We start from the raw sequence: 21,851 nt of genomic DNA, 5'->3' as shown, positions 1-21,851 counted from the left end.
ACTTCTGACTTGCTTTGTTATAAATAGCTTCTGGTGGCTGCCTTTCCTTTGCCTAAAATTAGTAACGGGGACACAGAAATGTCACCTATTTCTTTTATCCTTTTAGGATTCTATGGCAGAATTCCCTAGAAGTACAGCAGTGTTTTTCCTCCCTAATTTTGGTTCCTCTTGTTTCATTTTTTGTCGGTTAAATGTTCAGTTGGGGTTGGCGGTTACTTTGATTTGGGTTATAACTACAAACTGTTTATTGTTGCTGTTACTGCTTTTCACTGATTTATTGGTTTATATGTTGCTTGTATGGGATATATTGTTTCTTTAATGTTTGACGATTTGTTGCGTTTTATATGTTGTAAGCCGCCCAGAGTGGCTAGGGGAAACCCAGCCAGATGGGTGGGATATAAATTATTATTATTACTCCTCCTAAATACTCGGAAGAGGCTTGCTTATTATTTAATTAATTATCTAATCCATGTAAGCCTTTAATCATAGGGCTTATTTATTTAAATCTTCTTTTTAATAATATTTTTATTAGGTTTTCAACAACAAAAAACACTCAACAACAAATACAATACCAACCACAAACAAAGAAAGTTGTACACAAAATCAGTGTCAAATCTATAGAATGGGATTCTCTGAACCCTGTGACCTTCCCTCCTCACCTCACCCCTGGTTCCTTAAATTTTCTTTTTAACTGCTTATCATTTCTACTCCAAATTATTATTTTTTGCCTCAGATTTCCTTTACTACAGTATTTCTAAAATTGCAAGTGATTTTTAAAAATCCTGCCAGTGTATTAACCTGTTTACAATACTTTTGCAAATACATAATCAACATTTCCCATTCTTTTTAAAATTTCTTGTCGTCTTGATTTCTAAGCTTTCCAGTTAATTTCGCCATTTCAGCATAGTCCGTTAACTTGGTTTATTTATACAGTGGTACCTTGGTTTACAAACTTAATCCGTTCCGGAATTCTGTTCTTATCTTAAACCAAAGCGTTCTTAAACCAAGGCATGCTTTCCCATAGCAGCGGGGGACTCAATTTACACTCGGCAGGAAGTGGAATATGTTCTGCTTCCAATACAAAGTTCACAAACCAAAACACCTACTTCTGGATTCGCAGCATTCTTCATCCAAGTTGTTCATAAACTAAGCTGTTCTTAAACCAAGGTACTACTGTATGTATCTTCAGTCTATATCCTGCCCTTCCTCCTGGAGCAGCAAACACATCAATAACGATATATATATATATATATATATATATATATATATATATATATATACTCAAAGCAGATATAGACATTCTTAAAACAGGCTAATGGCTTTTTGAAATTGATGGACTTATGTTGGGGAACGAAACTGGGAAGGGGGTATGGGTGGAATGGAAATTGGGAACTCAAAGGGTATACAATATAATTTGCTTTTTTGTTTATTATGAGAGTTGGGAAATTCGTGGAAGGGAATCTTTTTCGACCTTAGAGAAACGTCTCAAGAATAAGTATTGATATATAGGTTTGGATGAGAGTTAAGATTGGATAAAGTAAAAGTGGTTTTTAAAATAAAATTACTTAAATGAAAATAAGGTTGGAAGGATTTGCAGAAATAACAATTTGAACTAGAATACAAAAATGGGAGGTCAAGGAAATAAGTAAAGGAAGAAAGTTTTGCAAAGGTTTAATCTGTTTTTTCTTTTTCTTTTTTCAAGTGAGTGTATTTTCTTTTTTGTTGTATTTTTTGTATTTTGTATTTTTCTTTTTTTCTTTTTGAAACTCTTAAACTTTGAATAAATATTATTCCAAAAAAAAAAAAAAAACACATTCTTAAAACAGTTGCCCCGAGTGTGTCAGGAACAGCTATAAAATGCATGGGTAAAAAAAGGAATGTTTTTAAATTTCTCATGGGAGCCAGTAATGAAGGAGCCAGATGCATCTCACAGGGCAGGGCGTTCCACGAATGGGAATCTGAAACAGCTGAAGGCCCAAACATCTACCATATTTGCACATTTTCTCTAAACGTCTGTGTGTGAGGCTGCTAAGCGATTTACTGGTCCAGCGCAAAGCAAACCAAGCTGAGACTTGGTTGGCGCAACGCGGCAGATTCAATGGTGTACCCACAACCCTGCTAGCTGGAAGCAGAAAACCGCCAATTCCCGGCCGTGGAAGCGACAAACTGGTGCAGGTAGCTTAGGGCCCCGCTCTCTTGGGGACCCCAAAAAAAATTTAAAGGAAAAGAACACCTGGATGTACATTTCCAAAATATAAGATAAAAAAACGAATAAAATAAAGCCTACATACAGCAACAGTGTTTTGTGTTGTGTTGGCTCCTATGATGTAAGTCATGGGCCCCGCCTGCTAGCCTGCTCCCTAAAATATCACTGCTTTGCTCCTTTCTATATATAGGGTGCCTACATCCTGCTATTTATAATTATTAGTAATTTGCATCATATTTTGACACCTATTATTATTTCATGTGATTGTAAGTTTCTAGAGAGTAGGTTATTAGTGTTTGTAAATTGTGTTTCTAAAGGAACTTTTGTTATTGTCAAATGCCAATGCGTTTGCATTATTAAGTTTATTATTAAGAGCTTAATAATTTGTTTCACTATGAATATACTGCTCCTTAATTGTATTTCAGTTCAACAATTCCTTTGATAAAATACTTATTTTGTTATGTGCAGATGACTTTAGATACCAATTAGGTCCATAAATGTCCATATAGTGTATATTCAAAGGACAGCTGGGCATAGAAAGGGCCCCTTCAGGAGCTTAGGGCTTTATCAAACCTAAATCTGGCCCTGGGTGCAGCAGAGGAAACCCGGTTCAGGCCCCCCATGAGGAAACAGGTGGCTTTGGGTGAAGCCGATTTATCTGCCTCCATGACGGCCTGTTCTGAAACCTTGTGAATGCATTTGGCACTAATGCTTGGTAGTATTTGCTCTTGCTTTTGAATTCTGGTGCTGGAGGAGGCTCTTGAGAATCCCATGGACTGCAAGAAGATCAAACCTCTCCATTCTGAAGGAAATCAGCCCTGAGTCCTTCCTGTGCCTCCTCCTCGAGAGGCCCGGAGGGTGGCAACACGAGAACGGGGCCTTCTCTGCAGTGGCTCCCCCATCTGTGGAATGCTCTCCCCAGGGAAGCTTGCCTGGCACCTTCATCACACACCTTTAGGCGCCAGGCCTTTGGTTGACCTGATTGACATCCTTTACCATTTTCCCCCAGTAGTGATGAATGGAAGTGAAAGCTGGACCATCAAGAAGGCTGATCGCCGAAGAATGGATGCATTTGAATTCTGGTGCTGGAGGAGACTCTTGAGAGTCCCGTGGACTGCAAGAAGATCAAACCTCTCCATTCTGAAGGAAATCAGCCCTGAGTGCTCACTGGAAGGACGGATCCTGAAGCTGAGGCTCCAAGACTTTGGCCACCTCATGAGAAGAGACGACTCCCTGGAAAAGACCCTGATGTTGGGAAAGATGGAGGGCACAAGGAGAAGGGGACGACAGAGGACGAGATGGTTGGATAGTGTTCTCGAAGCTACCAGCATGAGTTTGACCAAACTGCGGGAGGCAGTGGAAGGCAGGAGTGCCTGGCGTGCTCTGGTCCAGGGGGTCACGAAGAGTTAGATACGACTAAATGACTGAACAACAAGTATTTGCTCTGCTTCTGGCAGGTTTAGCAGGAAAGCAGAACTTTTTGTGAGGCATGGCAGCTCACAGCGGAAGACCTCTGCCAGAGCCAAACATTCTCCAGCAGCACAGATCAGGGGTTCGGATTGCTCCTTAATTGCCTCAAATAATTGCCATCAAATTATTTCTATTTAAACAGAAACGTTCCAAGATGCACGCACAGCCCCTAGCATACTGCTATCAAGTTGCCTCTCTCTTTATTCCTCACGGTATATAAACGACACATCATTTTTATTAGAATTGTAGAATTGGAAAGGGACCCCGAGAGTAATCTAGTCCAACCCTTTGCAATGCTGTAATCTTTTGCCCCTTGTGGGGCTCAAACCCACAACCCTGAAATGAAGTCTCATGCTCTACCTACAGAGCTATCCCGGGTTCCAGTAACAGATTATAATTTAGGAAGTTACATGATAGTGATGGGGCACCAGGTGATATTGGACTCCCAGCTCCCATTAGCCTCAGCCAGCATGGCCAATGATCAGGAATGATGGGATTTGTAGTCTAAGAAGACTACAAAGAGGAGGGCAACCAAAATGGTCAAAGGCCTGGAAACGATGCCTTATGAGGAACGGCTAAGGGAGCTGGGCATGTTTAGCCCGGAGAAGAGGAGGTTAAGGGGTGATATGATAGCCATGTTCAAATATATAAAAGGATGTCACATAGAGGAGGGAGAAAGGTTGTTTTCTGCTGCTCCAGAGAAGCGGACACGGAGCAATGGATCCAAACTACAAGAAAGAAGATTCCAGCTAAACATTAGGAAGAACTTCCTGACAGTAAGAGCTGTTTGACAGTGGAATTTGCTGCCAAGGAGTGTGGTGGAGTCTCCTTCTTTGGAGGTCTTTAAGCAGAGGCTTGACAACCATATGTCAGGAGTGCTCTGATGGTGTTTCCTGCTTGGCAGGGGGTTGGACTCGATGGCCCTTGTGGTCTCTTCCAACTCTAGGATTCTATGATTCTATGATAAGAGCTAGAGAGCTCCATGCGTGTTCTCCAGCTCTACACTAGAGAGCCAGTATGGGTGGTGCGAATCTCACCCGTTCATGTTGTTGTTGTTGTTGTTAATGTCACTATTAAATAGCAAGGCATTTGGCTATTCTTCAGACTCCAGTAAGCCCCTTTTCTGAGTTAGATGCTGCCTTGGCCCTGACTCCATGTGATCCATACCACCATGAGTTTATAACTGTGGGGGGCTGGGGTCAAAAGTGTATACAGTGGATGTTCAGGTTGCGAACATGATCCGTGCAACCCGCAGTGTTTGCAACCTGCAGCTGTGAGTCGGCGCATGCGTAAAGCGCGATTCAGTGCCTCTGCGCATGCACGACCACCGAATCCTGGAAGTAACCCGTTCCGGTACTTCTGGGTTTCGGCGGTCCGTAACCCAAGAAAACGCAACCTGAAGCGTGTCTAACCCGAGGTATGACTGTATAAAAAGTACAGTGGTACCTTGGTTCTCAAACTTAATCCACCCCAAAGGTCCATTCCAAAACCAAAGCGTTCCAAAGCCAAGGTGTGCTTTCCCATAGAAAATAATACAAAATGGATTAATCCGTTCCAGACTTTTTAAATAAACAACCCCTAAAACAGCAATTTAACATGAATTTTACTCTCTAACGAGACCATTGATCCATAAAATGAAAGCAATAAACAATGTACAGTGGACCCTCCGGATACGAATTTGATTCATTCCAGGAGTCCGTGCACACCCTGGAAATTTAATAAGCAGAGGTGCTGCTTCTACATGCACAGCACGCTTCTGCACACGTGTGCACGGCGAAACCCAGAAGAATACACTTCTGGGTTTGCCCCATTTGCAACCCGAAAGTTATATTACCCAAGGGTCCACTGTACTGCAATCAAACAGTAGCTGAACTGGGTTCCACAAAGTCACAAAAACAAGAGTCACAAAAACGCAAAATAAATAGCAAAAACAGACCTCAGCGTAACACTCAAAACGGAAGTGTGGCACTCAAAACGGAGCATGTTCGGCTTCCAAAAGACGTTTGCAAACCAGAACACTTCCGGGTTTGCAGTGTTTAGGTTCCAAGTTTTTTGAGTACCAAGGCGTTTGAGAACCAAGGTACCACTGTATATTACGGGGACTGAACCTGCAACTTTGGCATCATCCGCACCATGCTCTAACCAACTGAGCCACCCTGCGCTATTACGGTGTCAAGAATATATTGCAGCAGCCAGCTACGATAAAACAGCTGTATGGAGCGGCCACGACTCTTCTTCTTCCCACCCCAGCTTGGAAAGAAATATTGGCACATTTTTCATCGGTACTTGTGGAAAACACAGCAATGGGCACCCAGAGCCTTGAGCGTCTCACCAAGGACGTCTTGTCTCTTTCCACCTGCACATTTGGCGTTTCTCATAAAAGCAGCCGCTAATCCTCTTTCAGTTGTGCACTGTACACTTATAAGTCATCGTTTAGTTACAGTGGTATGCGGCAAAGTTTATCCGGCACACTCGCCCGTCACGTTCCTCGGAGTCAGGCGGTTCGTATGAGTGAGGAAGCCCCTGCCAAGAACAAATGACGTTCCCTCCTGCTAGTGCTCAACCACATTTCTGGTCTCATTTCTAGGGCAGAAACTAAATGTGATAGGAGGTCGGCTAAAACACTTCAAATGACTTTTTTAAGAAACAACAACAAGGCGTTATAAAAAGCCTCCATCATCTCTGGGTGGGTCTGGGAAAGACGCCTGTCTCTCAGATGACAAGGACTGAAGTTCAGCAGAAGAGCACATGTTCCACCTCTGACATCGCTAGTTTGAGGTGAGCAAGACTCTCCCGTCTGCTGCCAGCCTGAGAAAAAGGGACAAATGCTTTGCATGTCCCCTGCTCCCAGTCCCTATTTTGGTTTTGGTAAAGGCTGTTCCGAAAACTCCTGCTACCTTGGGAAGTACGGCAGATTTTTTATAAAAAACAAACAAACAATTTTAATGACTTTAAATACAACAGACATATTTCTTGTTGAAGACTCGGCGTTTTTAATGAAATATCCACAGGTTTTCTTGGTTTCAAAGCAAGAAAAATGACCGCCCCCCACACGCCGTTAACAGCAAACTGTATTTCCTAGAGTTAAATCACCTAAATACGAAACACATTAGGACAGGAGTGGAGGACTTTATTCGTCCTCGCAGTTTTACAAGAATGTTTCCGGACGGCGGAGCTCCACTTTTAAACACAAGGAAATTGTAGGTGTGTGCTGTTTTGTGCCCAGTCTTGATGACGGGAAACTTCACTTTGATAATGGCATGCTCTAGTACAAGGAATATACAAAAAGAAAAACCCCACATGTATTTACATTTGTAAATATGTCGAACATTGATTTTTTTCCCTCTCTCCTCTGACATATACATCACACCTGTAAGCAAAAGTCTTTGAGGCAAGAGGAAGGAATGAGAGGTTAGGAATTGTACTGAGGTATGCTCTAAAATAGTACACTATTTTCCATTTTATGGCACAGCAGCAGAACCCTACCTCTCAGGGTTGTTGTGAGGGAGAAAGTGAGAGAAGAAGAGGAGAATTACACATGCTGATTTTTGCCCTTTGGAAGAAAGGTGGTTTGCAAATGTAAGGGATGAATGGAAAGAAATAGATTGCACAGCTTTCTGCCAGGGAGGGGGCATCAAACAACATTATGAAATCCTAGCATTCATATATCAGTTTTGGATTTTGACCTTTGCAAATCGGTGAACACTGTTACGATCTCACCACTGTGTGACACAGCAACACATCTTGTGGTTCAAAAGCCACCCGTTTTATAACTACCTTAATTTATCAGCATCGTGGTATTGCTAAAAAAGAAGAAGATTTTACCTCTCCATCGCAAACAGATATGTTTCTGATATTAGATCAATACGGAGGAACAGAAAGCATGAAACAACTGTTTCCTGTTCCTTGAACACATGGCAAAACGTTGCTCAGATTGTTGAGTGCTTAAATAAAATATCTTACAGTATCTTCATTCCAGTTTGATGCAAAACATTTCACTGTGTGAATGTGCTTCTTTAATCAAGTCTGCCCATTATTATTCTCCATTATTCGATCTATAGTCCTTTTTACATTTTTCAGTGATGGATTTGTACCATTATGCTTGTCTATTCATAGAAAGGCAACCTACTTTTTGCAGGTGACAGTCCATTTAAACACCTGTCAAAGAACAGTTCTCTGTTTATTAAATAGAGTATTTGAAGGGGAAAGCCCTAAGTCTATCTTAAAGATAAAGAGTCCTATGAAGGGAGAAATGAGGGGCGTTGAAGTTGTGGCGCATGCAGGTAACTTGGTCATAGCCTTCCCCACCGTGGTGAGATGGACTGCACTTCTTTCAGCTATTCTAAATTTAGGTAAAGGTAAAGGGACCCCTGACCATTAGGTCCAGTCATGGCCGACTCTGGGGTTGCAGCGCTCATCTCACTTTATTGGCCGAGGGAGCCGGCGTACAGCTTCCGGGTCATGTGGCCAGCAGGACTAAGCCGCTTCTGGCGAACCAGAGCAGCGCACGGAAGCGCCGTTTACCTTCCCGCTGGAGCGGTGCCTATTTATCTACTTGCACTTTGACGTGCTTTCTACATTTCTAAATTTACAGCTATACATTTAAATCAGCATATGCAAATTTCATGCAAATGTGTGTCCTTCCCCCCACTTCCCCTTCATAATTTAATCTACTAATTTTAGCTCAAAGCAAAATCCAATTTACATTCCCTTATTGGAGTCCCACCTATTCCACCCCAGATGAAAAAATATCTCAAAACCGATCAGAGAATGTGGATAAAAAGCGCAATTGCACAAATTCAGCATTTGGTTAAGGAAAAGCTTGTTGTTGTTGTTGTTTAGTCGTTTAGTCGTGTCCGACTCTTCGTGACCCCATGGACCAGAGAACGCCAGGCACCTCTGTCCTCCACTGCCTCCCGCAGTTTGGTCAAACTCATGCTGGTAACCTCGAAAACACTATCCAACCATCTCGTCCTCTGCCGTCCCCTTCTCCTGGTGCCCTCCATCTTTCCCAGCATCAGGGTCTTCTCCAGGGAGTCTTCTCTTCTCATGAGGTGGCCAAAGTACTGGAGCCTCAGCTTCACAATCTGTACTTCCAGTGAGCACTCAGGGTTGATTTCCTTCAGTATGGAGAGATTTGATCTTCTTGCAGTCCATGGGACTCTCAAGAGTCTCCTCCAGCACCATAATTCAAAAGCATCCATTCTTGGGCGATCAGCCTTCTTTATGGTCCAGCTCTCACTTCCATACATCACTACTGGGAAAACCATAGCTTTAACTATACGAACCTTTGTTGGCAAGGTGATGTCTCTACTTCTCAAGATGCTGTCTAGGCCTGTCATTGCCCTTCTCCCAAGAAGCAGGCGTCTTTTAATTTCGTGGCTGCTGTCACCATCTGCAGTGATCATTGAGCCCAAGAAAGTAAAATCTCTCACTACCTCCATTTCTTCCCCTTCTATTTGCCAGGAGGTGATGGGACCGGAGGCCATGATCTTCGTTTTTTTGATGTTGAGCTTCAGACCATATTTTGCGCTCTCCTCTTTCACCCTCATTAAAAGGTTCTTTAATTCCTCCTCACTTTCTGCCATCAAGGTTGTGTCATCTGCATATCTGAGGTTGTTGATATTTCTTCCGGCAATCTTAATTCCGGCTAGGGATTCATCCAGCCCAGCCTTTCGCATGATGAATTCTGCATATAAGTTAAAAAAGCAGGGAGACAAAATACAGCCTTGTCGTACTCCTTTCCCAATTTTGAACCAATCAGTTGTTCCATATCCAGTTCTAACTGTAGCTTCTTGTCCCACATAGAGATTTCTCAGGAGACAGATGAGGTGATCTGGCACTCCCATTTCTTTAAGAACTTGCCATAGTTTGCCGTGGTCGACACAGTCCAAGGCTTTTGCATAGTCAATGAAGCAGAAGTAGATGTCTTTCTGGAACTCTCTAGCTTTCTCCATAATCCAGCGCATGTTGGCAATTTGGTCTCTGGTTCCTCTGCCTCTTCTAAATCCAGCTTGCACTTCTGGGAGTTCTCGGTCCACATACTGCTTGAGCCTTCCTTGTAGAATTTTAAGCATAACCTTGCTAGCGTGTGAAATGAGTGCAATTGTGCGGTAGTTGGAGCATTCTTTGGCACTGCCCTTCTTTGGGATTGGGATGTAGACTGATCTTCTCCAATCTTCTGGCCACTGCTGAGTTTTCCAAACTTGCTGGCATATTGAGTGTAGCAAGGAAAAGCTAGGTTTTTACAAACCTGTGCCTTGCTCTTCCAGGGGAAGGAAATACTTTACGTGCCAAAAATGTAGCAGTTTTTGGTACAGTGAGGACAAAAAAAACCCAAAAAAAGTTTAAATGCTCCACAAAGTGAGTTTTGATTATGATACGGCCGGAGTGAATCAATAGGTGAGGATGCATAACTATTTAGAATAAGTGTTTATCTAATCCAGAATTTTTATTTCCTTTTTCTGATACTGAAATTCCTGCATTGTAGGGGGTTGGACTCTGCAATTCTACGATTCTGTTAAGTGGCCAGCCAGCTACTTCTGGCAAGCCCTCAGGCAGGTCTGCTACTCCCCCCTCAACTGGTATTTGAAGGTAGATTGCACTTGAACGTGGAAGCTCCATTTAGCTTCACTACAGCTAAATACTTTAAAAAAAAAAATTAAGACCTTTCCTCCATGAATTTGACTAGTTTTAATAAGAGCCCTTCTGGACCAGACTTAAGGTCTGCTGCACCTATACCATATTTTTCGCTCTATAAGACGCGCCAGACCACAAGACGCACCTAGTTTTTGGAGGAGGAAAACAAGGAAAAAAATATTCTGACTCTCAGAATTCTGGGGTAGCTACACAGCCTGCATTCGCTCCATAAGACGCACACACATTTCCCCTTACTTTTTAGGAGGGAAAAAGTGTGTCTTATAGAGCAAAAAATACGGTACATTGACTTCAGGTACGTACAGCACCTGGGGAAATTTTCTGTAGAAGCCACGTTGAATTCAGTTTCTGAATTTTGGTGTGGCTTGCCTTGGACATTTAGCGAGTTGTCCCCCATGTTCATTCTGTAGTGCCTTTTTGCTTTTTAAAAACTCATCCACCCCCCATGTGTTGACCAAAAGACCTGATATTCTCCCCTCCAACATTCAGCCAATATCGCCTCAGTGCACACATAACACTGGGTCATGGTTTAAACATATGAACCCAGCCCAGCAGACTAGCCTTGTATTGCGTTCTGTTAATAAACCACGATGTGAAGCCGTTTTGCTGTTGACTTATGAACCATGGCTTGTTTTAAACTAGAGATTGGCATTACATAGAAACCCAACAACCTTGTTTATCCATGTTTTGTATGGACACCCTACTTGCAGAGGCCCAAGACCAGGAGCAGCTTTGGAGAAACAAGCCATGTTTCTCTGCTTCTCTGTGAGACGGCTTGTCGTTTGTTGACGAAACCATGGTTTAGCTGGCCTAACCATGGTTTAGCATGGCTTTAGTCATGTGCAAATATGGCCTGTGGCCTGTTTCACACGCAACAGCAAGCCAAACTTTGGCCCTGGTGCCCAGACAAAAATCACGCCCGCTGTACTCCTCCCCAAGTCCTAATGCCGTGTTAAATCTGAGTCCCCCAAATAAAGCAGGAGTGCTAAACCAAGACCGAACTTTGGTTAGAACTTAGGTCTTTTTGGGGAGCAAGAGTAACCATGGAACATCAACGATTGGTCGCAGGAGGAGCGAAGCAAGCACAATTTTCTCTTTGGGCACAAGCAAGCTTGCTCATTCATGGTAAGCCATAGTGAAGCCGATGGAAAAATAAAACCTGTAAAAGCCACTGATAGATCATCCTTAGAGATTTCAGATATAGGTTTGGTTTAGTAAGTTTAACCATTACAGACCATGATAAAATAAAAAAAATTCCTTCCAGTAGCACCTTAAAGACCAACTAAGTTAGTTCTTGGTATGAGCTTTCGTTTGCATGCACACTTCTTCAGATACACTGAAACAGAAGTCACCAGACCCTTCTATATAGTGAGAAGGTGGGGAGGGGTATTACTCAGAAGGGTGGTGGGATTATTACCAAACTTAAAACCATGGAGACACCTGGTCTGAACAAAGACATTGGATTCTTATCTCATTATACATGACAAAGCCATTTTTCACCTTCTCACCCCTTGCTTTTTCCTGTAAGACCTATTGCAGTCGTTAAGAGTCGTCAACAGGCTCATCACAGCTATCTGCCAATCACCCAATCCCACCACCCTTCTGAGTAATACCCCTCCCCACCTTCTCACTATATAGAAGGGTCTGGTGACTTCTGTTTCAGTGTATCTGAAGAAGTGTGCATGCACACGAAAGCTCATACCAAGAACTAACTTAGTTGGTCTTTAAGGTGCTACTGGAAGGAATTTTTTTATTTTGTTTTGACTATGGCAGACCAACACGACTACCTATCTGTAACTGAGACCATGATAGTAGATGTGATTAAGGCCATTTCCCCAAACCACGCTCGTTTCACTTTGTGGGTGGAGACACATTTCCTCCTCTTTAGCAGTAACCCAGGGATAGGGGAACACTTGACCCTCCAGATGATGTCAGATTGCAAGTCCCAACAGCTTTAGCCAACTTGGGCAATGGTCAAGGATGACGGGGTATGTAGTCCCAACATCTGCAGTGCCACAGATTTCCCCTCCCTGCTTTGAAATCAAGCAGTCCCATATTCTTCCCTCTGGTGCCCACGATCACAAGGCAAATACATCCTTTTAAAACCAAGCATAGATAAACCGGCAAAGATATCACAAAGAATTGTCACCCCATTTGTTTCCAGAGAAGGATGTGCAAATCGGTGGTCTTGAAGGAGTCTCTTTGGAGACTGCCAATACATTCCACGTTTCTTTTTGTAGAATAGTGGAAGTGTGTGTAAACACTCCTCAATGCAGTTCCCAGCATATCCTGATATACGCGTATCAGCTGTCCTGTTTTCTCCCCCTCCCTCCCAGCTTAAAATGCACTTTCAAAAAATCCAGTTGAGATTATTTCATATCCAAACTGATAGATGTCTTTGCAGCTCTTTTTGCTTACGTAAATGTTCCGTCCACGAAAGAGAGAGAGAGAGAGAAGTCTTTAGAAATGATTGCGAACCATACATTTCCCAGATGTTTGATCATTTGCAGTTGTGAACACATCTGCTCGTAAGGTGACCCCATAGGGCTCTATGGGGTAAGGGTTCTACTTCCATTGTCAGTAGAGAGGTATGATTGAAGTGTTCAGGAACTCACGCACTCTGCTATGCAAAGAAGACATTCCCAAAGCTTCCGCAGATAGGGCTAGATTCCTTTCTTTTGCAAACGAAACAGACCGGTCCTTTAAAGCCATTGTTGAAGATTAATTCCCCATTATGTCGCAAGCTCTCCTGCCTGCTTGTTCAGGGTTAGGTGTTACGTATCAGATGAGAAGAAAAACGGGCAAGCCAGCCGTCCCACGCTCCTCTGCAGACACACGAAAGCAAAGGAAGCCTTCTGTTACGCTGGCATTTGGAAAACTCCCCGGAAAATCAAGCTTGCACATGTAATTTTGCCACTGCTGCCCTCTGGTGTGGAACTGTATGGACAACCAAAACAGCAACTATCTGAATGTGGACTCCAGGGTTTTCTGTTCTTCTTGGATCGAAATGACTGGATCACATTTTAAGTGGATAGATTAAATCTAAGTGTGTGCATGGGTGTGCATGCATTACCTTTTCTCCTGATCCCAAGATTTTTGTTTGAGTGAATTGCCTTCCTGTCCTGCAACGTCAGGATCGTGTGATTCTAAGCACAGAAACCTGGGTTCAAATTTCTACTCAGCTGTGATCTTTCAACCTAACCTAAACATCTTGCAGGGTTTTGCTGTCGTTTTTCTAGGATAAAATGGGAGCCACTCCCATGTTCATTAGGGCGGAAGATGGGTATACATATGTGGCTTTAGGAAAAAGTGCTTTTAAGTCATGTTGCGTATTTATTTTCCTGTTCTAAATGTGTGCACTTTCTAATCTGACCATCTGACTGAAGTTCTCCCTTCTCCTTGCTTGAGGAGATGTGGACTGTGTTTTCATGTGCTTGCATCTGGCCTCACATGTTTGGAGGCAGAATTCGGAGGGAGGCGATTGTCCAGTGTTCTGAAACTGACTAGAACCGTTCAGGTCCCACCACCATGTGAGTATATTTGCATCTTTACACTGACTAGTGTATGAATGGGCATTGTTACAACACTTGCAATATCTGGTACCCAAGAGTCAGGGACAGATCCATTCAGGAGAGAGGATGCAAAAAATAAAAAATGATCTGTACATCATTTCCCGTGTGAGACTTCACCATGAGCTCAAGTGGTAAAAAAAAAGTGCCAAGGGTGCATTTGGGAAACGGATGAGGCAAAAAAAACCCAGGTAGGTGCTCTGTATCTATACTGGAACAGGCATGCACAAACTTCATTCAGAAGGGGACGAAAGTTTGCTTCTGCAATTCTTCCTGACCCAATGAATGCACAGAGCAACAGTTTCCCTTTCAGATGCATCCGGCAAGGAATTAAGAATGGATGTGTGCTTTTTCCATCCCGATGTCGCTTTGCTGACCCGCAGCAACCAAACGGAGGAGGCTTTCAATGTATAAACCGGAGTTCTCCATTTTAGGCTGGATTTTGTAATATCCCGACGTTGTTGCTTTTTAAAGATGGAAGGTGCTTGCATCTTTCAGCAAGGGGTTTGCCACTCAGAGCCTTTGCTGGAAAGTTCGTTCTTGTGTGCAATGGGATACCTTTTAGGCAGAGACAGAAAGGCTGATTCCTTGGTTGGATGGAACTGAGGATGGTCGTGTGGTCTTAACACCAGGAAGGTCATTTTACAATGGGTAATGCATCGTTCTGGGTCGTTTTTTAGGTCTATGCGGTCTTGCCTTGATTCAGGACATGCTAAATGGTGGAAGGAGAGAAGAAGAAGAGTTTGGATTTGATATCCTGCTTTATCACTACCCGAAGGAGTCTCAAAGCGGCCCACATTCTCCTTTCCCTTCCTCTCCCACAACAAACACTCTGTGAGGTGAGTGGGGCTGAGAGACTTCAGAGAAGTGTGACTGGCCCAAGGTCACCCAACAGCTGCATGTGGAGGAGCAAGGAAGCGAACCGGTTCACCAGATTACGAGTCCACTGCTCTTAACCACTACACCACACAAGCCCAGTGAATACTTAAGAGACTGCTGATCGTCAATTATCAAGGGCCCCTCCAGACTGGTGTTTTATTGTGGGTGTATAGGTAAAAGGTGAAGAACCCCTGGACGGTTAAGTCCAGTCAAAGGCGACAATGGGGTTGCGGCGCTCATCTTGCTTTCAGGCTGAGGGAGCCGGCGTTTGACCACAGACAGCTTTCTGGATCATGTGGCCAGCAAGACGAAACCGCTTGTGGCGCAAGGGGACACCGTGATGGAAACCAGAGCGCACGAAAACGCTGTTTACCTTCCCGCCACAGGGGTACCTATTTATCTACTTGCACTGGTGTGCTTTCGAACTGCTAGGTTGTCAGGAGCTGGGACAGAGCAACGGGAACTCACTCCGTCACGGGGATTCGAACTGCCAACCTTATGATCAGCAAGCCCAAGAGGCTCAGGGGTTTAGGTAAACGGTAGGTAACTAAATTCTGAATGTGATTAAAAATAAATAAATAAAACAAACCCACACCTTGTTTCCTGATCCTCTGCTGGCAATGTAGGCCTGTTTGGGAAGACAGACAAAATAGTAAATAAATTTAGAAAATGGTGTATGCTTGTTAAACCTCGTAGTTCTGCATCTGAAGAGGCAGAATATTACAAGGGGATTAGTAAAGCTGGATGTACACTTCCAAAATATAAGATAAAAAACAAATAAAATAAAACCTACATACAGCAACAGTGTTTTGTGTTGTGTAGGCTCCTAGGATGTAAGTCATGGACCCCGCCTGCTTGCCTGCTCCCAAAAATATCACTCGTTCGCTCATTTCTATATATAGGGTGCCTTCATTCTGCATGGACTGCTTGCATGACAACATGTGCAAATGGCTTGAGATACCTATTAGGTCCATAAATGACCGTCTAGCATATATTCAACACAAAAAACAGTGGCAATTTGTTGTTGACAAAGGACAGCTGGACATTTTAAGGGCCCCATTACCTTCAGTAGCTTAGGGCCTCATCAAACCGAAATCCGGCCCTGGTCTGCTCTAAGTAGAATTTAGTTAGATTATGCACTATATTAATTGTTGTCCTGCTGTCTGCTCTGGCTGAATTTTACATAATTACTTATGTAATCAGTACATTATTCCACACCTTTCATTTCAACACAAAGGAAACACCATGCAAATTATGCAATGCAGTTATGCGTTGTTATGTACAGTTTGCAGACTGAAAACTGCAACAATGAACACCAATCATATCTGCTGTATTGAGTTCCGGGGTGGGGTGGTTTGTCCCCCCCCCAGAAAGCCCTATTCTGAGATCCCGTGAAAGATCCCGTGAAAAAAATTGATTTTAGGAAAGTTTGCTGCCATAAAAGACCATTGAGAACACCCATTATAGTGAACAGCAACTGAATTCACTGGGGAACAATTTTTTATTTTTTTCATTTTCTGTTGCATGAGATTTTTCAACTGTTCTTATATGTTCTTTCAATGCTGATTTCAAATCTGAAATCAATTTTTGTGTACATGCTACAGTTATCTTTCGATTTCCGACTTTTGCCGATATGTCATATTTACACTGGAGATAAGTGGACACTGACAAGTTGATCTACCCTAACCACATGTTTTGCCAACTTAATTTTTCTTTATTTTTATAGTTTTGTAACCGAAATATTTGTATTTTTCAGATCGGACCATGGCTTCTTCAAGCAGATATATAAAGGTGCCGCTATCCAAATGCTCAGTATATGAAAATTCACTTATCCAAACAACAGAAAATTGGTACCCAAACCTAGCTATACACACCACAGTTTCAGATATCCAGTTTTCCAAACAGATATTCACATAACCAGATCTGCAGATAGCACTGCAAACAAATAGGCAGCCTTAAACAAGTCTTACTATTTTTGTGTTTTGCTAGTCTGTGGCAGCCATTTCGCCAGAAATCATGGAACGGGAGGATCGGACAAATAAGAGAGCATTCCCCCCCCTTCCTTGTTTGCCTTTTGCAAGGTTTCAGAGGGTTTTTCTGGATTTCCCCTCATTTCCCCCCCGTCACTTGGAGGGTAAAATTGGGGGGTAAAACTCTGTGGTCAGGAATGCATTAGAAATTTCCCCTTAAGACTCTTTGAAGAAAAACTACAGTCAGTCGTGGGCTAGATTCAAGATAGGAACAGCGGAAGAAAAACGATAAAGTAATTGCATTAGACAGATTTCTGTAATGATAAGAGTCTGTAATAGATAATGTGGCTGGAAAGGGTTTGAACACTGTGCAGGGAAGTCAGTACACGAAACAATGTAAGCATTCAATTTAAAGTTAATTTATAAAAAACTGGAAGTTCAATAAAAAGTATATTATTTAAAAAAGATTCCCTCCCCCCATAAGAATCAATGCAAATCATCGACTTGCTATGTGAATGCTCACCTAACAAATAATTTCGGAGAGCGGAAATACCATACTTTCCTCCCTGTTTCCTGCCTGAAATGATGGTTTCTCTGTGGCCCTAGTCCTCCCTAGAAATGGGTGAATCTATCCATTTTGGTTTTTCTCCGTTTTTCATGTTTCCAATCTAAAGTTCATCTCACTTCATTTCCATGTTACTTTGTGTGTAAAAAGGTAAAGGGACTCCTGACCATTAGGTCCAGTCGTGGCCGAATCTGGGGTTGCGGCGCTCATCTCGCTTTATTGGCCGGGTCATGTGGCCAACATGACTAAGCCACTTTTGGAGAACCAGAGCAGCACACGGAAACACCGTTTACCTTCCCGTCGGAGCGGTACCTATTTATCTACTTGCACTTTGACATGCTTTCGAACTGCTAGGTTGGCAGGAGCAGGGACCGAGCAACTGGAACTCACCCCGTCGTGGGGATTCGAACTGCCGACCTTCTGATTGGCTCTGTATGTGTGTTTAAAAAACGAATCCTCCTGAATATTCATCCTAATAGGTGGGAATCCTAATAGACGTATCTGTATGCAATTTTGCCTAATACACAGAGTTTTGCAAACCATTTCCCTCTGATATAATGCATCCAAAATAACATGGAAAGAGACTTACCTCTCTCTCACAGTTGTGTCCTGTTTCTCTTCTGCCCTGTTAGGGATAAATTGCATTTTGAAATAGCTGGTTTTGCCTGAAGGAGCAATGTAAAATGACAATATTCCCTGGGCAACTGTGTGATAATGGCCTCTTTCCTAGCATACACAAAAAGGGGGAAACCTACCTTTCTTTTCTCGCTCTGTTCCGCTCTTCTTCAAACCTGAAATAAAGTGTTTAGAACTGTGAAAAAACCATGGTTCACAATCGGCTTAAAACCAACCAAAGGAACAAATTCCCAAAAAGCGACAAATTGCAAATTGTCAGGGGCTCAGGAGCAGAGGCACAGGGAAGAGGGGAAATGGAGAGCGAAGGGGAAGAATCCGAGGGAAGCGTAGGAGAAGAGGACAGTGGTCCGAGGGATTCCATGAGCCTCTCCAGCGAATCGGAAGATTCACAGAAGGGGGCGCCAGTGGCCAGGGGCAGGGGGTTCCCAGGGGGAACGCCCCAGGAACAAGGGGGCAGCAGGGATTCTCAGAGCAGTAGTTGGAAATCAGGACCAGCTTCCCCACCAGAGCAGAGTGGGGGGGAAGGTTCCCAAGCATCGGGGTCAGTGCATTCCCCAACAGGAAGAGAAGACGAGGCAGGGCTGACCACGCCTCCGTCGGAGAGTCGGGCAACGGAGGGGAGGTCAGATCCAGCCAGTGTCCCGGAAGAGGGAAGCAGTGACAGAAGTAGTGTAACGGTTAGGAGAAAGGTCACTGGGTTGGCGCGAGAGGCAAGTTCAAATGTACAGGAGCGCGGGACAGCAGAGAATGAGGATTGGGAACCGGGTCCTAAAGCCCGACGGAGGCAGGGGGAGGAGCTAAGCGACTCAGCGTCGGAAGAGTCCAGAAAGAGCAATGCCCCAGTGGGCAGGAGGACCCAGAGGAGGAGAGAGCAGCGGAAAAGGTGGAGCAGGGCTAGGATCTTAAACTGGTGTCAGAGGGGAGGAGACTCAGACGGGACTTCGCCGATCTAGGGGTTAAGACGTAGGGCTGCACGCTGTGGCTTTGAAATGGAAACTGAACTTCAATAAAGACTTTTATACATTACCACAGCCTAGCGTTGGTCCTCTGTGAGCTGGGACCTAGAGGCAGCTCTGACACAAATGAACATACTGCCAACGAAACAAACCTCTTGGGGACATAAGAAGCCTGCGATCTGAGTTTGTCGCAATCGGCGCTTTGCTGTTCTGCTGCATTTTGGTTTGTTTGAAGTAGTACGTTATCTGCCTCGCTGTCCACTGTTTAATGTGACGTAAAGGTAAAGGGACGCGGGTGGCGCTGTGGGAAAACCTCAGTGCCTAGGACTTGCCGATCGCATGGTCGGCAGTTCGAATCCCCACGGCGGGGTGCGCTCCCATTGCTCGGTCCCAGCACCTGCCAACCTAGCAGTTCGAAAGCACCCCCGGGTGCAAGTAGATAAATAGGGAGCGCTTACCAGCGGGAAGGTAAACAGCGTTCCATGTGCTGCGCTGGCTCGCCAGATGCAGCTTGTCATGCTGGCCACGTGACCCGAAAGTGTCTGCGGACAGCGCTGGCTCCTGGCCTATAGAGTGAGATGAGTGCACAACCCTAGAGTCTGGCAAGACTGGCCCGTACGGGCAGGGGTACCTTTACCTTTACCTTTAAAGGTAAAGGGACCCCTGACCATTAGGTCCAGTCGTGGCCGACTCTGGGGTTGCGGCGCTCATCTCGCTTTACTGGCCGAGGGAGCTGGCGTACAGCTTCCGGGTCATGTGGCCAGCAGGACTGAGCCGCTTCTGGCAAACCAGAGCAACGCACGGAAACGCCGTTTACCTTCCCGCCGGAGTGGTACCTATTTATCTACTTGCACTTTGACGTGCTTTTGAACTGCTAGGTTGGCAGGAGCAGGGACCGAGCAACTGGAGCTCACCCCGTCGCGGGGATTCGAACCGCCGACCTTCTGATCGGCAAGTCCTAGGCTCTGTGGTTTAACCCACAGCGCAACCCGCTTACTTATGTAACTTAAATTCATTCCAATGTAAAGCAAAGGACGAAAGAAGATGCGTTGACTGGTTTCTGTTCCTAACCATGGATGAGCATGGGAACTGCTTCTGCTACCTTTTCCATTTTTTGTTGGAATTCTCTGATCTTGCACACTGGATGAAATACAATTGCCTCTGGTCTATTTTTTGTGAATCCTGCAACGTGTTTAAGTTTTTACTCTGCTAACTCTACGTTGGAGTTCTGCTTTGGATCAATAAGAGTAGAGACCTGGGACATAATCTAGAATATGAGAGATGGCAGAAACTATGGAAGAGGGGTATGAAGTTTACAGCATGTGCTGCCCTCCGAGAAAATTTAGAAAAAATGATGTATCACTGGTACATCACCCCAGCAAGACTGGGGAAGATGTACAAAAACGGAAGCAGCACCTGCTGGAGATGTAAAAATAAGGTAGGAAACTTCTTTCATATGTGGTGGACCTGTGATGCGGTGAAAGGATTCTGGGGACAAATCTATGATGAGCTAAAGAAAATACTGAAATATAATTTCCCCAAAACACCGGAGGCGTTTCTCTTAGGTATGGTGGGAGAGGAGATCGAGAGCGAGGATCAAACTTTTTTTCAATACGCCACAGTGGCGGCCAGGATCCTATTGGCGCAAAATTGGAAAACGCCCAACACCCCCACGATCAAAGAGTGGCAGATGAAATTGTTTCAATACATAGAGCTAGCGAGACTGACACAAAGAATTAGGTAACAAAGTAACAGTGGATGGAATTTAATACCTGCAACATACAGACCATAGTATTGGCAGCATATAACTGCAGAAAGACCTTAAGAGTTCTTAATCTAAACCGGGTTGGATGGAGGTCAAGTGTTTGTAATTGTGTGTGAAATGAGGTAATTGTACTTTGTTTTTCTTTTCTTTTTACCTTTTTCTTTTCTTTTCTTCATTTTGTTTTTGTCTTTTAATGCTGTTGTTGCTCTTTTTTATGTCTACTTGCTGTTTAATGTATTTTGTAAAAGCTTAATAAACAGAATTAAAAACAAAAAAAAAGTTTTTACTCTGCTAACTCTACGTTGGAGTTCTGCTTTGGATCAATAAGAGTAGAATTACATGTCACATACATGTCACATATGTGTCCAGGCCCCTCTTATCCCCTCCAACCACCCTTCATTGTATATGAATCACTGATATTAGTTCGCCTCTCTTCCCAAGTGATCTGCAAGATTTTTCGGAGACACCATTGATGGAATCTTTTGAGGAGTTGGAAATGGCCTTTATAAGTGGTCCATGTTTCACAAGCATACAGTAAGGTTGGTGGTATAATAGCCTTGTAAACAAGCATTACAAAATATACTGTATTGTTTTAATTAGTGTTTTTATAGTTGTTTTGATTTTGTGTGGAGTGCCCTACCTGGGTGGATGGAGCAGCCAAGTAATTTCGTTGTCCCCGAGAGGGGGCAATGACAATAAAGATTATATTATTATTATTATTATTATTATTATTATTATTATTATTATTATTATGGTTTCCCTGAGAATGTCCCTGTCCTCAAACACTCTGCACTTCAATCGGGAGAAAGCCGCACTCGCAGAGCTCAGGCGATGCTGGATTTCAGCATCAATGTTGACCCTTGTGGAAAGATAACTGCCCAGGTAGAAGTGATCGACATTTTCCAATGTTACACCGTTGAGTTGGTTTTGTGGCACTGCAGAGGGGTTGTTTTGTACTTGTTGATGCAGCACTTTGGTTTTTGGGATGTTGAGCGACAAGCCAAGCTTTTCGTACTCTGAACGCAAGGGAGAAACATGCTAAGAGGAAGGCACACTTGGCAAATCCACACCGTGATCCCAAACTCCTATCAGGGAACTAATATTATGGAAGACAATCTTACTCGGCTATGAGTGATCACAAAAGAAGTAGTAGTATATGAATCACAGAATAAAAGGAA

General features: G+C 43.7%; 1 protein-coding gene across 1 annotated transcript in view; it reads right to left on the bottom strand.

Annotated features, from left to right (window-relative positions):
• Positions 1 to 12,655: 12,655 nt before the first annotated feature.
• The window catches only part of ATCAY (ATCAY kinesin light chain interacting caytaxin), a 30,693-nt gene continuing 21,497 nt past the window's right edge, over positions 12,656 to 21,851 (bottom strand). The window contains exons 10-13 of the mRNA XM_083720650.1: positions 18,072 to 18,107; positions 17,906 to 17,941; positions 15,377 to 15,409; positions 12,656 to 14,614 (exon numbers count right to left, since the gene is read on the bottom strand). Coding sequence (XP_083576776.1) covers positions 14,605 to 14,614; positions 15,377 to 15,409; positions 17,906 to 17,941; positions 18,072 to 18,107 — 115 coding nt within the window. The 3' untranslated portion in view covers positions 12,656 to 14,604. The remainder of the gene's footprint in view (positions 14,615 to 15,376; positions 15,410 to 17,905; positions 17,942 to 18,071; positions 18,108 to 21,851) is intronic.

This window comes from Podarcis gaigeae (genome assembly GCF_964106915.1).
Source record: "Podarcis gaigeae genome assembly, chromosome: 18".
Lineage (NCBI taxonomy): Eukaryota > Metazoa > Chordata > Lepidosauria > Squamata > Lacertidae > Podarcis > Podarcis gaigeae.
The sequence above is the reverse complement of the archived record's forward strand: the minus strand, read 5'-3'. Positions and strand labels throughout refer to the sequence as shown.